This window comes from Tamandua tetradactyla, chromosome 1, assembly GCF_023851605.1.
Source record: "Tamandua tetradactyla isolate mTamTet1 chromosome 1, mTamTet1.pri, whole genome shotgun sequence".
NCBI lineage: Eukaryota > Metazoa > Chordata > Mammalia > Pilosa > Myrmecophagidae > Tamandua > Tamandua tetradactyla.
In genome coordinates, this window is record NC_135327.1 from 233,075,461 (window position 1) to 233,091,087 (window position 15,627).

Genomic DNA, 15,627 nt, shown 5'->3' on the forward strand with positions numbered 1-15,627 from the left:
GTCAGGTTCCCCCGAATGCAAGGGCATAAGACCCACCCTCTCCAAGCACTGGGGAGACAGCCACACTCTGCAGGAACACTGGGGTGGAGCCCTCCTCCCCCACCCTCAACCACCGTGGATGAGCCTTCTCTCTTGGCTCAAGGTCTCTCTGGTCCAGCCCTATGCTTCCATGGTTATGCCTTCATCTGATATCAGAACACAAGTTTTCCATGACCATTCAAAAGTATTTATTGAGAGGCTACAGTTATACTGATATTTTTAAATTAAAATTTATCATTATTTTAATGAGATTCAAATGTTAAAAAATAAATATGATGCACTCAAATGAATAAAATCAAACAAATTCTTCCATTTAAACCACTGTAATTCAAAATCTAATAGTAAAAAGATTAATGTCTCAAGTAAATTACATTTATCAGTTTGTAATATTAAATACATGTATTTCGCTGCAGAGAAAATAACTGAAGAATAGTCTGTTGATCAAGGAGCTGAAAAATTAAGTGACAAAGGCATATACATATTTAAAGAACTCATAGTAAAATGAGGTTGGTTTCTGGAAAGTAGTCCTAGTGCATAGGACCTTCGTAGAATCTCATATAAAGACCTAGGTGTTCTTCAGGGTTGGCAGGAATGGTTTTGGTTGGGGTTTGGCAAACTATGCCTATCCCATATTATTCTTTCCTGACTGCAATTAGAACTTCATTACAAAGTTAAATAAAAGTAATGAAATCAGACATATGTCTTATTCCTAATATTAGAGGAAGGCATCCAGCAATTCACTACTGAGTATGATATTAGAGGTTTTTTATAGACATCCTTTATAAACTGAAGAAGTTCTCTTCTATTACTAGTTTGGTGAGAGGCTTTTCAAGAGTTGGATGCTCGAATTTTCCAAGTATATTTTCTATGTCTATCCATATAATCATTTGAAAATTTTTAGCGTGTTGCTAGGTGAATTACATAGATTGATTTTCAATATTAAACTGAATTTTTTCCTGGATAAGCCAAAAACAAAACAAAACAACAACAAAAACTCAATTATTAACTTATGAGTACTTAGCATAACTATTATGACAGTTTGATTAGAGGTAAAACTCAGAATAGACAGGCATTGTCTTGGTAGTGTAAAAAGGGTCTATTTTTAGTTGGGAAGAAATGTGATTCGATATTCTGTTGAGATACAATGTTCTGTCATGTAAAAAGTTAAAGTCTTATGAATATTAATTGTTTTAACTTTGATGTGTTTGTAAAACCACCCTTAGGAAAAAATCACTTGACAGAGAATTTACTTGAATAAATCATTAGAAATTATTTAAAAGTGTCCAAAATGCACCAAAAATACAAGGGCAATCAATGTAAAATTAGTCTTCCAAAATTTAAGCAAATTTAAACATGTCCTAAGCAACTCCTGCATGCCAGGCACTGAATGCAGCACTTGATATGAACAAACATACTAGACAAGTCTTGAACATAAATTTTTAAACCAAATTTTTCTTTCACAAAATTATCAGGAATATATTTTTAGTTTTCAACTCTTAAGAATTCTTTCAGTTAAAATCTAGCTCGTGATCTATCTGTCAGGCTAGTTTTAATTTTTTCTTTTCTTTTTTTTTCTCCCAGACACCAGGAATCGAACCCAGGTCTCTGGCCTGGAAGGTGAGAACTCTGCCTGCTGAGCCACTGTGGCTGGCCCAAGTTTTAGCATAGAATTGAGTAAGGATAAAGCTGTAAAACTACTTCTCATGTATAGAACAAAGTATCCCAGAATTAAATTAGAATGTGAAATCTGAAACTAAAAATTAGCAAAATATATATGTGGTTGCCTATTAGCACTAAATGTCAAGTGGCAAGAGTAACCTTCATGTCAAAGTAAGAGATACAGTAAATATTATGAATGTGGAGTAAACTTGCTCCTACAAGCAGTACACCTGAAATCACAAGACTAGAGACTAATTGATCATAATCAAAGCCAGGAGAAAACAAAAAGGCTGGGTATGATAGGAATCACAGTATGAATAATCCAAAATGTTGAAACCTTGCAAAGTAAAGATTCATAAACAATTTTAATATTAATGCTATTTTTAACATTTTAATTTCTAGAGTCATAGCTAAAAACCTTTTAAAAAGTTTGTGGTTTTGTAATGCTCCACCCAAAATCCATCCCCTTCCATCATATCACAATATGCTACCACCTCTCATCATGTTGATTTAGGTTTTCCTAGTGGAAATAAATTCCTAGCAACTCTAGAAGGTGCCTTCTTTCTGCAACTCTAAGAATGCTGTAGATAACAACTGTGTAGCAACTCCTTCACAGCATCACACAACAGTTATGGAGACACCAAGAACATGCCTTTTTGTTTTGACAGAGTAGTGCTTTTTAATCTCGCTCATTAAGTCTAGCATGAGCTGGCAAACCCGTGCCCCACAACGGAACCATGTATACCTCAAACTACTATGTTAAGTTTAAAATAAATTCTTTCCAACTTAGCAGAAATACTAAAAAGTAAACACCCCTTTCCCTAAAAAATTAAAGGGGAAAAAAAATCCTCAAATACCTTCTTTTTTATTGTTTCTGCATTTACATACTCTTTCAAATAATACATTATCTGATTTTTTGGTGAGAATTAATAAGAACATTTTAAGTTCGCATCATGCTTAACAATTTAAAAGAGTATTTGACACTCATTTTCTTATCTGTATCCAATAATCCAATGTCATGACTGAAGTATCTGTATCCAGTAATCCAATGTCATGACTCTGAAACCTTCTCATTTTTTCAGAAAAATAAAATGAAACTAAGCTAACTAAATGATGAAAAAATATAAGCTAGCTAGGACCTTACATTTATGTACTAAAATAGTCAATTTACTCATTTTTAGGAAATTTGGCAGCAAGGCTAAGAAACCTTCCTAGTATAGAGAAAAGTAACATAGGCTCCAGAAGAACTCTTTCATTTGCAATGGCATGAAGCCAAAAAAAATGGTCGAAGTTTCATTTAACACTGTTCTATGTTACTCGTTCCTAGAGTAGAAGATGAAAACACCATCAAAATGATGAGCCAGTGTATACTGAAATAGATGTTTTAATCGCCAAATGCTATTTTCTTTGCTATTAAGATACTCTTCTTATCAATGCCCTCTAATAGTCATAGGCCATTCAAGCGATGCCAAGATGTAGAAACATAAGTGAACTTCGTTTTTAAAATTCAAACATTTGCTTGATTTAAAAATATGGTGCAACTGCCTGGCAATAGACACATTTTATAAAAATTGAAATAAAAATGCTGTAAGTAAAACAGCACCCATTTTTGGTTAAATATTTGGATGCCAATCATTCATTTGTACTTAAGGGTAGAAAAGTTGGGATGATGAAGGAAAACTGTAAAAAAGTTATGAATAACAACCAACCTGAAATCAACAAGAAAGTAAGTAAAAGCACCTCAAAGTACTGGTTATTAAATAGTACTTTCTAAAATCTAAATATAGCTTTTCAAGAAATTTAAAATGTGTCAGTTTAGTTACGTTTATTAAATAAAGTTAACAATGGCTATCTCTTAAAAATGAGAGACCCAGGGTCTTGAAAAAGAATTTAAATTTTCTATGTCCTTTCTTCATTAGCACAAATAATTATGACATTTACTTAAGGTCCACAAGTAATTAAGCAGCACAGCATTTCACCAAATTAAAAACAAGAATTGTGTCTGAAACCTGAAACCCCAGGGAAAAAAGATAACAGAACTAACCTCGGTCAAGTAGTTTTCCATGCTGTTATTTGAAGGCCGTGGGCATAAATTTCCTCTTGGAATATTCCTACTGAGCACTGAACCAAGATTTCCAACATAAGATGGCTCCAGGACTGGCCTCATAGCAAGAGTGCTGACTAAAGAGCTGTTCTGTTGTTTCTCAACGAGAGGTTTGGTTCTGATCTCTGCAAGCTGCTCGTTAGCCCTATGACCATTATAAAAGACAAATGCTTAGGATTTCATTTTTCCCTAAAGGAATCTCAATGACTTACATTTTTTAAGTTGCCATAATAGTAATTTCCCATTAAACAGTGATTTAATACTGAAAATGTGACAGAGCATACCTACTGCATACAATTACAGTCTTAAAATTGTTTTAGGGAAGTACATATTCTATGGGGGAACCAAACACAACTAATTCAAGCCAAGGCTAGAAGGGATAGAAAAGGTTCTCAGTGTTGTCGATGGCCATGTTCTGGAATGGCTCCACTGATAAGACTCCCGATGCAAACAGAAACACTCGTACTAAGGAAATCAGTTTAGACATGAGGAAAGCTTATTTTCAAGCATTTGTTGAAACCACCTTTGTTCATTTCTCACTACCTTAGAGAAATTAAGCATGAGGCACTGAGAAATAATGCCAACTTACACAACCTCTGGGGTAGAACCGTAAGCTGAGTTCTTGATCCAAAAGAACTAGAACAGCTCCAAAGCTTGATATCAAGGCATCGTAAATGAGACCTGCCCTTTCTGTCTTCCACACAGCCCTAAGGCTAAATTATACTTTCCTCTGCCCCTAGGTTCATCTTTTTCTCTACCTCCTAGGTACACCTTTATGGAGAGGGAAAAGCAATAAAAGACAGTTGATCTCAAGGCACCCTCTAGTGACCATACCAAAGGTCACAATCAAGAAAACCTAATTTATCAAGTGCCAAGGATAGTAGTACTTGACCCTTTCTCTGGGATTAAGTCATCTTTCAAAAAATAGCTAAACTCATTAATATTTATACTTAAGAGAGTGTTGACAAGCAATTTTGTAATAATACCACGGTATAAATTATAAAGCTTCAAATCAAAACCACAATGAGATAGAACTTCACACCCACTAAAATAGCTACTATTTAAAAAAACAAAACAAAACAAAACAGAAAATAAGTGTTAGAGAAGATGCGGAGAAATAGAAACATTCATTCATTGTTGGTGTGAATATAAAATGGTCCAGCCATTGTGGAAGAGTCTGGCAGTCCAGTTAAGTATAGAATTACCATATGACCAAGCAACCCCACTGTTACTTTCAATAGAATTAAAAGCAGACTTGAACAGATATTTGCACACCAATATTCAAAGCAGTGTTATTCAAAGTGGTCCAAAAGCAGAAGCAACCCAAGTGTCCCTCAACAGATGAACAGGTAAACTGTAGTGTATTAATATAATGGAATACTAATCAGCCATAAAAAAGAATGAAGTTTGGATACATGTGGCAACATGGATGAACCTTGAAGACATCATCTGAGCGAAATAAGACAGACACCAAGGGACGAATATTGTATGCTCTCACTGATTTGAAATAATTAGAATAAGCAAATCCATTAAGAGTCAGAAACTAGAATACAGGTTCCCAGAGGGTGGGTGGAGGTAAGGAATGGATAGTTAATACTTCATTGATAAGGTTTCTGTTTGGGGTGATGGAAAAGTTTAGGTAGCACAACATTGTGAATGTATCTCTGAATTGTATATTTGAATGTGGTGAAAAAGGGGAAATGTTAGGTTGTATGTATGTTACTAGAATAAATTAAAAAAACAAACAAACCATAGGACTGTACAACACAAACAGTAAAGTCCAACATAAACTATGGACAACAGTTAGTAGTGTAATTTTAATAATACTGTTACAATCAATTGTAACAAAGGAATCACACTAATGCTAAGTGTTAATAATAGGGGAAATTGTGTAAAGGGGGGATAGAGGGAAACTATATTTACTGTATGATTTTTCTGTAAGCCTACAACTTCTATATTTAAAAAATACAAAAAAAAGTTTTGCTTTAATACTGGTATATCAGGCTCACTATATGAGAATATTAAGAGAAAAATAATAAAGCCATGTAAAACCGAAAAAAAAAAAAAGTAGGGAAAGGACACAAACTATCCTAGACTAGCATTTTAAAGGTAAATTCAATTATTCACATAATTTTAAAAAATTATACTGTTCAGTTAGTTTTCACTACCTACTAATCTCATAAACCTAGCTCACTAAAAATTATACTTTAAAGGCAAATTAATGAACTAAATTTATATTCAATGATTTTGTGTTTTGACTTACTTGTTTAGCTCGTTTGACAATGATTTTCTAACTTCTAGTTCTTCTAGATAAAGTTGTTTGTATTTTTCCAACTCTGTTTTATAAGAATCTTGGGAAGTTTTCATTTTGGAAAGTTCAGATTCTAAATCTTTTATTCTGAGTTCCATTTGACTTCTTATTGAAGCATTATTATTCTCTCTTAATTGCTCTAAGTTTTCTTGAGATGCTGCTTGTGTCTAAAGCAAATTAAAAGAATACATCTTAAAAATAATTATAACCAGGGTGCACAGGGAGTTCAGTGGTAGAATGCCTGCCTTTCATACAGGAGACCCAAGTTCAATTCCTGGACCATGCGCCCCCCCCCCAAAAATAAATACAAACAAAAATAATAATAATTATTATTATAACCAGAATAATTACAGTGTATTTTTTTCTTGTAGTCTTTTAAATCAGTGATTGAGAAGGCAATTTTAAGAATGTGAGAAAAGCTGAAGTTTAAAATATTTATCATCAATGTCAAATGAATTAAATCTGAACTATAAAAAAGTGGAATCATTTTGATATTGGTGCTGACTGTAATCTGATAATTCAAAGAAATATAAAATCAAGGTAAAATTTTAAATTGAGCAATATAACTTAAAAATAACCTGAAAGTATGCTTTTTAAATAATAATGTTTTTCTTTTTCCCTTAATGGTCTTGTTCTATGCAAACTGGTCTTAATAATCAAGTGATGCTCTAATAAGAATCTTTATTTCCAAAGCCCAATTTAGTGACAGTAATTGTAGAAACCGAATATTTAAAGACACAAGTGCTACCTTACATCTAGAAATCTACAAATCAAAATGCTATAAGGGATGCTGAGGAAACATATGCAATGTATCTATCCAAAGTATAATTTACAATGGCACAAATCAAAGCACAACACAGATAAATAAACTGACCTGTAAAAACAGATTGACTTCTTTTAATTTTTCTAATATATCCTGTCTGGCTCTTTCTTCAATCTCCCGTTTATACTGTTCTACTTGACCACGTTCTAGCATATTCATTTCTACATGACTTTTAAGGTTAACTACTTCTTGTTCCAACTTCTTTTTATCCTTCTCCAGTTTTCCACATTTCTTTTGTATTTCTCTCATAGATAATAACTCCTGTTGAAGAACTTGATTTCTTGCATCCAGATGCAGGCATTTTGAAGATGCAGTTTCAAGTTTTGCTGTGACATCATCAATCTGCATAAATAAAATAATACAGTTTGGTAATGAAGGAAGTAGGCTGACAACGGTTTAACTCATACCAATATTAAACTTGAAATAAATTCGGTTGCAAAAAAATGTTATCTGTACCGTAGTAGATTCTTAGAATAAGGACCCTTGAATTACTCAGAAAATCAAGAACAAGGTTAAAAACACAAGGAATCACAAAAATGAATTCTTATCCTTATCTTTGCCACGCAACTTTTGTACTAGTTTTTAATGCTGTCTTTTATTTTTCTATGATTATTTCATGTCTTTTCTTCTTAAAATGACTATAAGTCACTTTAAGGCAAAAAGTTTCTTATTCCCTCCCTCCCCAACTCAATGCTCCATAATTTCTGAAGACACTTTTTAAATTTTTTAATTAATTTTTAAATTTTTTTAAAAATATGACAAAGAAACACAAACATTCTTAACATATGATCATTCCTTTCTACATATATAATCAGTAATTCACAATATCATCACATAGTTGCATATTCATCATCATGATCATTTCCTAGAACATTTGCATCAATTCGGAAAAAGAAATAAAAAGACAACAGAAAAAAGTCATACATAACATACCCCTTATCCCTCCCTTTTTTTTTTTAATTAATTAATTTTTTTATTTATGATACACAACCACATACAAACACAAACATTCTTATCATATGATCTCTGAAGACATTTTAAGGACAAAAGGAACTTTCATCATATTGATTTATTCAGGTCTGAGCCCATAAATGACTCACAGTATAAGATTTGGAAATAAGACTTTAATGAACAAATCTTACAAAATATGGATTCTAAGACCATAAGCCTGAACTGCAAATGTTTTATGCTAATCTGAATTGCATTCCAAAGAGAAATGATTCTCAGCATTAAGGAGCAATCACATTCCCTAGGATAAACTTTAGTGAGATGATCCAGACTTTTTTTTTTTACTAGGAAATGCCTTAATTCAATAGTACGATCTGTAATCCTTGGCTACTTTATACAAAATAAGGAAGCATAATAAACAACAACAACAAAACTTGCTGGAATTTCAGTTGTATTGAGCTGGGAAGAACTACTTTTCCTTTAGATGTAATAATTATTTGAAAAGAAAAAGAGAGTGGATGTGGTGATTTTAAAACTTGTCTACAAATTCTTTCACAATTTTCTCATGAAAAAGGGAGAAACTAATTTCCTCCCATTGAATAAATATGAACCGGCCTTAGGAATTAGTTTCTAATGAATGAAATGTGGTGGAAATGCTGTATGACTTACAAGGCTAGGCAAAAAAATGTGATACCCCTTCTACCTGACTCTCGAGGGAAATTTGCCTTAGAAACCATCCACCATGTGGTGAGGAAGTCCCGGCCACATGGGGAATCCTCCCCTAGCTGTTCCAGCTGCTGCTCCAGCCAGAGTACCAGACAAAGGGTAGCACTAACTTCCAAACATGGAAGTGACCCAGTCTTTAGGAGATTTGAGTTCCAAGTCTTCAAGTTAACACGTATGATGCCAAGTGGATAAGAAGTGAGCTGGCTGCACTAAGTGTGGCCTAAACTGCACCTTCATCAACAAAATAAGTGTTGTCTTGAGCCACTAAGTTTTGAGGTAGTTTATTATGCAGCAATAAATAACTGGCACAGACACTGATACTAAACGTGGAGTGAGGCCATTAAAAAAACAACAAAACATGAAACATCTAGGAGTGTGTAGGATCAGGAGATAGGGAGAAGCTGAAAGCACCCAGAGAAGAGTATAATGAAAACCAAAAGGGCCTCAAAGAGACCGTTAGTGGAAATCTGATGGCCCCTGAAAAGGCTGACAGTATGGGCTTCCTGGCAAGTGAAGAAAATGAAACTGAAAACTTGAGGAAAAGGGATTCTTGCTACATTGCAACTTAAAGTAAAATAATAGAGGAAATAGGTGAGCTAAAGAAAGATTATTAAATATAAATACTTACTAGGTTTAACTATCTGTTTCTCATTTGCAGGCTCTCTACATGTCAAATGATACTAAAATGAAGAAATGGCTTCTAGGCCAAGATCAAATCCAGGGTACAGTTAGAAAAACATTGTCTAAATGTAGGGAAATATCTTATAAATCTTATAACAGGCTTCCTAGACCTTATACCCAAAGCAAGAGCATTGAAGAAAGAAATGAATGGGAATGCCTCAAAATTAAACACTTTTGTGCATCAAAGAACTTTGCCAAGAAAGTAAAAAGAGCCTACACAATGGGAGACAATATTTGGAAATGATATATCAGATAAAGGTCTAGTATCCAGAATATATAAAGAGATTATTCAATGCAACAACAAAAAGACAGACAATCCAATTACAAAATGGGCAAAAGACTTGAACACATACTTCTCAGAAGAAGAAATACAAATGGCCAAAAGGCACATGAAAAGATGCTCAACTTCCCTGGATATTAGGGAAATGCAAATCAAAACCACAACGAAATATCATCCCACACCCACCAGAATGGCCATTATCAATAAAACAGAAATGACCGGTGCTGGAGAGGATGCAGAGAAAGAGGCACACTTATTCACTGTTGGTAGGTATGTCAAATGGTACATCTGCTGTGGAAGGCAGTTTGGCGGTTCTCAGGAAGCTAAGTATAGAATAGCCATTTGACCCAGCAATCCCATTGCTAGGTATCTACTCAGAGGACATGAGGGCAAAGACACAAATGGACATTTGCACACCAATGTTTATAGCAGTATTATTTACAATTGTCAAGCGATGGAAACAGCCCAAATGTCCATCAACAGATGAGTGGCTAGACAAGCTGTGGTATATACATACGACGGAATATTATGCAGCTGTTTAAGACAGAATAAAGTTATGAAGCATTTAACAACATGGATGGACCTTAAGGACATTATGCTGAGTGAGATTAGCTAGAAACAAAAGGACAAATACTGTATGGTCTCATGGATATGAACTAGCACTAATGAATGAACTTGGAGAATTTCAGTTAAGAACAGAGGTCATCAGGAGATAGAAATAGGGTAGATATTGGGTAACTGGAACTGAAGGGATACAGATTGTACAACAGGACTGACTGAAAAAATTCAGAAATGGGTAGCACAATACTACCTAACTCTAATACAATTATGTTAGAACACTGAATAAAGCTGAATATGAGAATGATAGAGGGAGGAGATCTGGGGGCACAAATAAAATCAGAAGGAAAGATATACGATAAAGACTGAGATGGCATAATCTAGGAATGCCTAGAATGTACAATGATAGTGACTAAATGTACAAATTTAATAATGTTTTGCATGAGGAAGAACAAAGGAATGTCAGTAATGCAAGGTGTTGAAAGTAGATAGTAAATAATTTTTAAAACTTTAACTTATGTGTGAGACTAAAGCAAAATATTTATTTGGTAAAAAATTTATGTTTCAACTAGTGCATTTCCTAATATATTAGGAAAATGGGCAGCTTAATTGCCCAGGTTCCGTGTACCAAAAGTACACGGAATCTTGAGTAGGGCATGAAATTTTGTAGGTTTCTCCAGAGTGATGATGCCTTGATAAATCCCAGAAGGATTTGAACAGTGAATAAAAAAGTATTTGCAAAGTCCCCTTGGGGAAATGGTGAGAAAGAGGGAAAATTCAAGTTCCCCAAGTAGAGAATTCTTGATATTCTCACAAGCAGTGGGGACAACCAAAGCAATAGGCTGAGCTCCCAATCTTGGGGTTTGTTCATATGAAACTTAACCCTGCAAAGGACAGGCTAAGCCTACTTAAAATGAGGCCTAACAGTCACCCCCAAGAGAACCTCTTCTGTTGCTCAGATGTGGCCTCTCTTTCTCAGCCAAGATGACAAGCAAACTCACTGCCCTCCCCCTCCCTACATGGAACATAACTCCCAGGGGTGTGGACCTTCCTGCAACATGGGACAGAAATCCTAGAATAAGCTGAGACTCAGCACCAAGGGATTGAGAAAACCTTCTTGACCGAAAGGGGGAAGAGAAAAATGAGACAAAATAAGTGTCAATGGCTGAGAGATTCGAAACAGAGTGGAGGCTATCCTGGAGTTTCTTCTTACACATTAAATAGATATCACCTTTTTAGTTAAGGTATAACAGAGAGGTTGGAGGGAACTGCCTGAAAATGTAGAGCTGTGCTCCAGTAGCCATGTTTCTTGAAGATGATTGCTTTTGCAATGTGACTGTGATTGTGAAAATCTTGTGTCTGATGTTCCTTTTATTTACTGTATGGACAGATGAGTAAAACATATGGATTAAAAATAAATAAATAATGGGGGAACAAATGTTAAAAAAAATTAGTAGATTGAAATGCTAGTGATCGATGCAAGGGAGGGGTAAGGGGTATGGTATGTACAAATTTTTTTTCTGTTTTCTTTTTCTTTTTCTGAATTGATGCAAATGTCCTAAGAAATGATCATGATGATGAATATACAACTATGTGATAAAAAAGAATGTTCATATTGTATGTTGATTGGTTTTATTAATAAAAATTAAAAAACAAAAAACATAGTCCAAAAATGAAGCCAAGATGATGACTGTAAAACCCTTTGTTAAGACGTACAAGAGATTTAAGATAATACCTCAAATTCTTCTAAAGATCTTGAAAGTATAAGAATCTTAAGGGCACTGTCCTACAACAGTTTCACAAGAAGCCAAAGGTGGAAAAGAGCTTGTCTCAAAATGATATGTGGGGGTGACTTGTCTAATGGAATGGACCCAAATAAAATTCATAGGAAATTCACAAAGTTTGTAAGAGAAATGAAGTAGCACCAACACTACTTGCTAGCCTGGATTAAAAGGAACCAAGGCAACACACGCTCACACTCCCATCACACACACAAAGAAGCCTTTTGACCTTAGTAGTTCTACAGGGAGGAAGCAGGCTAAGAAAACTACTAAACTGCAAACATAGGTCTTTTTTTATGGGAAAAAAAAGGTAGAACAAAGAGCACAGAAGGTACAGAAAAGCCCTAAGGAGAATCATTCCCATACTTAGGATGACTAAGGCCTAATCGAAGAATGTCAACATGCACCTGGCTGGATTTCAGAATTACTATGGACTAGAGACTCCCATGCACCTCTTAGTTTTCCGCTTTGTGAATGGGAGGGTCATTAGTAATTTAGAAGAATGTTGGGTGTGAGTAATAATAATTTGTTTCTTTAGTTCTCAAGCATTCATACCGAGAGGAACTGTACTCAAGGGGCCATACAACTAAGGTTCCACATCCCCCTCTGGACCTGATTGAGATGAGGAGATCTTGGACTTTGAACCTGAGCCTGTTGCCATAATAATTGAGATTGTTAGGGGTGTTGGATAAAAATGACTTTTTTTTCATGTGGGGATATTTAAAACATGTTCATAAGTTCTTTGACATTGGTAGAATATTGGCCAACTTAATCACTTTGCTTCTAATGAATAGTATGTGGAAGAAGTGATGACTTCCAATCCTGGGAGAAAAAAGGCAATATAGCTATGCCTGGCTCTCTTTCTCAAGACGTTTGACCTTGCAGCCCAGCCCCCATGTGGTGAGGAAGCTCAGGTCACAAGGAGAGGTCACATGTAGGTGTTCTCTCAGCTGCCTGCCCCAACTAAAGTTCCAGCCAATAGCCAGCATACAGCCAGACTTGTGAATGAACAAACCTCCAGATGACTCCAGCTCCCAGCCTTCGAGCCCAGCTAAAGCTGTGGCCAGGATCTGTTATTAGGGTTACCCTCAAGAACCAGTTCAAAAGAGAATCCAATTATGAATTACAAGGTGTTGAGTTAGCTAGATTTCCAAAGACAAAAACTTAGACTTAATCTTTTCCTTCTTAGATCATGAAATTTATGAATGAGCATACAAATTAAAAAGAATTAGTAATAAAAGATAATGAAGTGAACAGTAGTGAGTCTGCAGAGCCTGTGACTAGGATCTGATGGAGAAGGGAGGGAAGAGACAGGTACTGGGGAAAGACATTAAAGACTTGACTAGCAGAAAGAAAAGGTCACACTCTATCTTCTTGTGTTATATATAGGCCTGACATCCCATCCAGTCAGAGCCAGCAAAGGCATAAGCTGACTATAGGATTCTTCAAGAAGCAAAAAGTCTTCAAAAGCATAAAGTTAGACATTCTACTACAATTACATTTTAATATCATGTAAGACAAATGGTAGCATACAGAGTAACTCGGAGACAGTTCTCATAAAGTTTGAGTTGGTACTGGCATAAGGATTAGATATATATATATATATAAATGAAATAGAACTGAGAATCTAGAAATAAATCCTCACATATGCATCAGTTGATCCCAGCAGGGGTGCTGTGGTGGTTGGAAGTTGTATATATTCCAGAAACACATGTTCTTAAAGTTCATCTATTCCTGTGAGTGTGAACGCATTGTAAGCAGGACCTTTTGAAAAGGTTACTTCAGTTAGGGTGTGGCCTACCTCAGTCAGAATGGGTCTTAATCCTGTTACCAGAGTCCTTCATGAGAGAATGAAATTCAGAAAAAGGAAGTCAAAGAAAGCAAAATAAAACAAAACCCAAAAGAGAAGGAAGATACCAAAAAATACCATGTGCCTTGCGATATGACAGAGAAACCAAGGAGCACTGGCATCCAGCTTCAGAAATGCCTCTCTAGGGTAGGTCATGGTGGCTCAGCAGGCAGGGTTCTCAAGTTTACAGTTCAAAGACCTTGAAAATGTCTAAATTTTTAAAAGTATCCAGAGAAAGATACCTTAACTCCAAAGAAAGGGCCAAAGAAGTTCAGGGTTTCTCTCTCAGATGGGAGGGTACATGGCGACATCTGCTAGCTTTTACTCTTCGTTTCATAAGGCTTCCTGTGAGGTGTTTTCCTTTACTCCAAAGGTCTCTGGCTTTGATCTCTGTTAGTTCTGGTGGTCTAAAGTTTTTTCCACAATGGTTCCCTCTCAAAGGACTCCAGTAAGCAAACCCACCTTGAATGGATGGTGACACACCTCCATGGAAATCATCTGTTCTAGTTTGCTAGCTGCTATAATGCGATATACCAGAAACAGAATGGCTTTTAAAAAGGGGAATTTAATAAGTTGCTAGTTTACAGTTCTAAGGCTGAGAAAATGTCCCAATTAAAGCAAGTCTATAGAAATATCCAATCTAAGGTATCCAGGGAGACACCTTCATTCAAGAAGGCTGATGAAGTTCAGGGTTTCTCTCTCAAGTGGAAGGGCACATGGCGAACACAGTGAGAGTTTCTCTCTCATTTGGAAAGGCATATGGTGAACATGGTCAGGGTTCCTCTCTCATCTGGAAGGACACATGGCGAACATGGCATCATCTGCTAGCTTCTTCTCCTGGCTTCCTGTTTCATGAAGCTTCCCAGAAGGCATTTTCCTTTTTCATCTCCAAAGGTCACCGGCTGGTGGATTCTGCTTCTTGTGGCTATGTTGTTCTGCTTTGCTCTCTTTGAATCTCCTTCATTCTCCAAAATGTCTCCTCTTTTATAGGACTCCAGAAACTAATCTAGACCCACCGAAATGGTTGGAGACATGCCTCAACCTAATTCAGCTTAACAACCACTCTTGATCAAATCACATCTCCAGGGAGATGATCTAATTACAGTTTCAAACATACAAAACTGAATAGGAATTAGAAGAAATGTCTGCCTTTACAAAATGGGATTAGGATTAAAACATGGTTTTTCTAGGGCACATACATCTTTTCAAACCAGCACACCATCTAATCAAAAGTTACCACCAACAAGTAGGTGGGTCACATTCCCATGGAAACAACCAGAAAGATCTCTCCCATCAATATTGAATAAAGATTAAAGGATATGGCTTTTCTGGGGTACGTAATAGCTTCAAACCAGTACATTATACAAATGGCCAATAAATATACTAAACACATGAAAAGATGCTCAATATCATTAGTCATCAGGGAAATGCAAATCAAAACCATGTGAAATGCCACTTCATAACCACTAGCATGGTTATAATCAAAAAAGACCCAATAATAACAAGTACTGGGCAAGGATACAAGTGGAAATGTAAAATGGTCCAGCTGCTTTGGAAAACATACTGATAGTTCCTTAAAATGTTATACAGAATCACCATTTGACCCAATGATTCAACTCTTTAGGTATTTATCCAAGAGAAATGAAAACATATACATGAATGTTCATAGCAGTATTATTCATAATAGCCAAAAAGTGGAAACAACCTGGTTGTCCATCTACTGATGAATGGATTAAACATGTAAATCCAGCAGCCTGGGGCATGGGACCCAAGATGGCAAGAGCAACCACAGCCCTACACACAATATTAAATTTCTTAGAGTTCTTTACGTTCTTTTTTTCTGAGGACATGCCATAGATTTCTATGTT

General features: G+C 35.6%; 1 protein-coding gene across 7 annotated transcripts in view; it reads right to left on the reverse strand.

Moving 5' to 3' along the window:
- Positions 1-15,627, reverse strand: part of LOC143678023 (ankyrin repeat domain-containing protein 26-like) — a 148,499-nt gene that overhangs the window by 3,860 nt on the left and 129,012 nt on the right. For all 7 annotated transcript variants that reach the window (XM_077154903.1, XM_077154923.1, XM_077154914.1 and 4 more), the window contains 3 exons: positions 6,988-7,278; positions 6,066-6,280; positions 3,743-3,947 (listed from right to left, as the gene is read on the reverse strand). In XM_077154903.1, the coding sequence (XP_077011018.1) occupies positions 3,743-3,947; positions 6,066-6,280; positions 6,988-7,278 (711 nt within the window). The remainder of the gene's footprint in view (positions 1-3,742; positions 3,948-6,065; positions 6,281-6,987; positions 7,279-15,627) is intronic.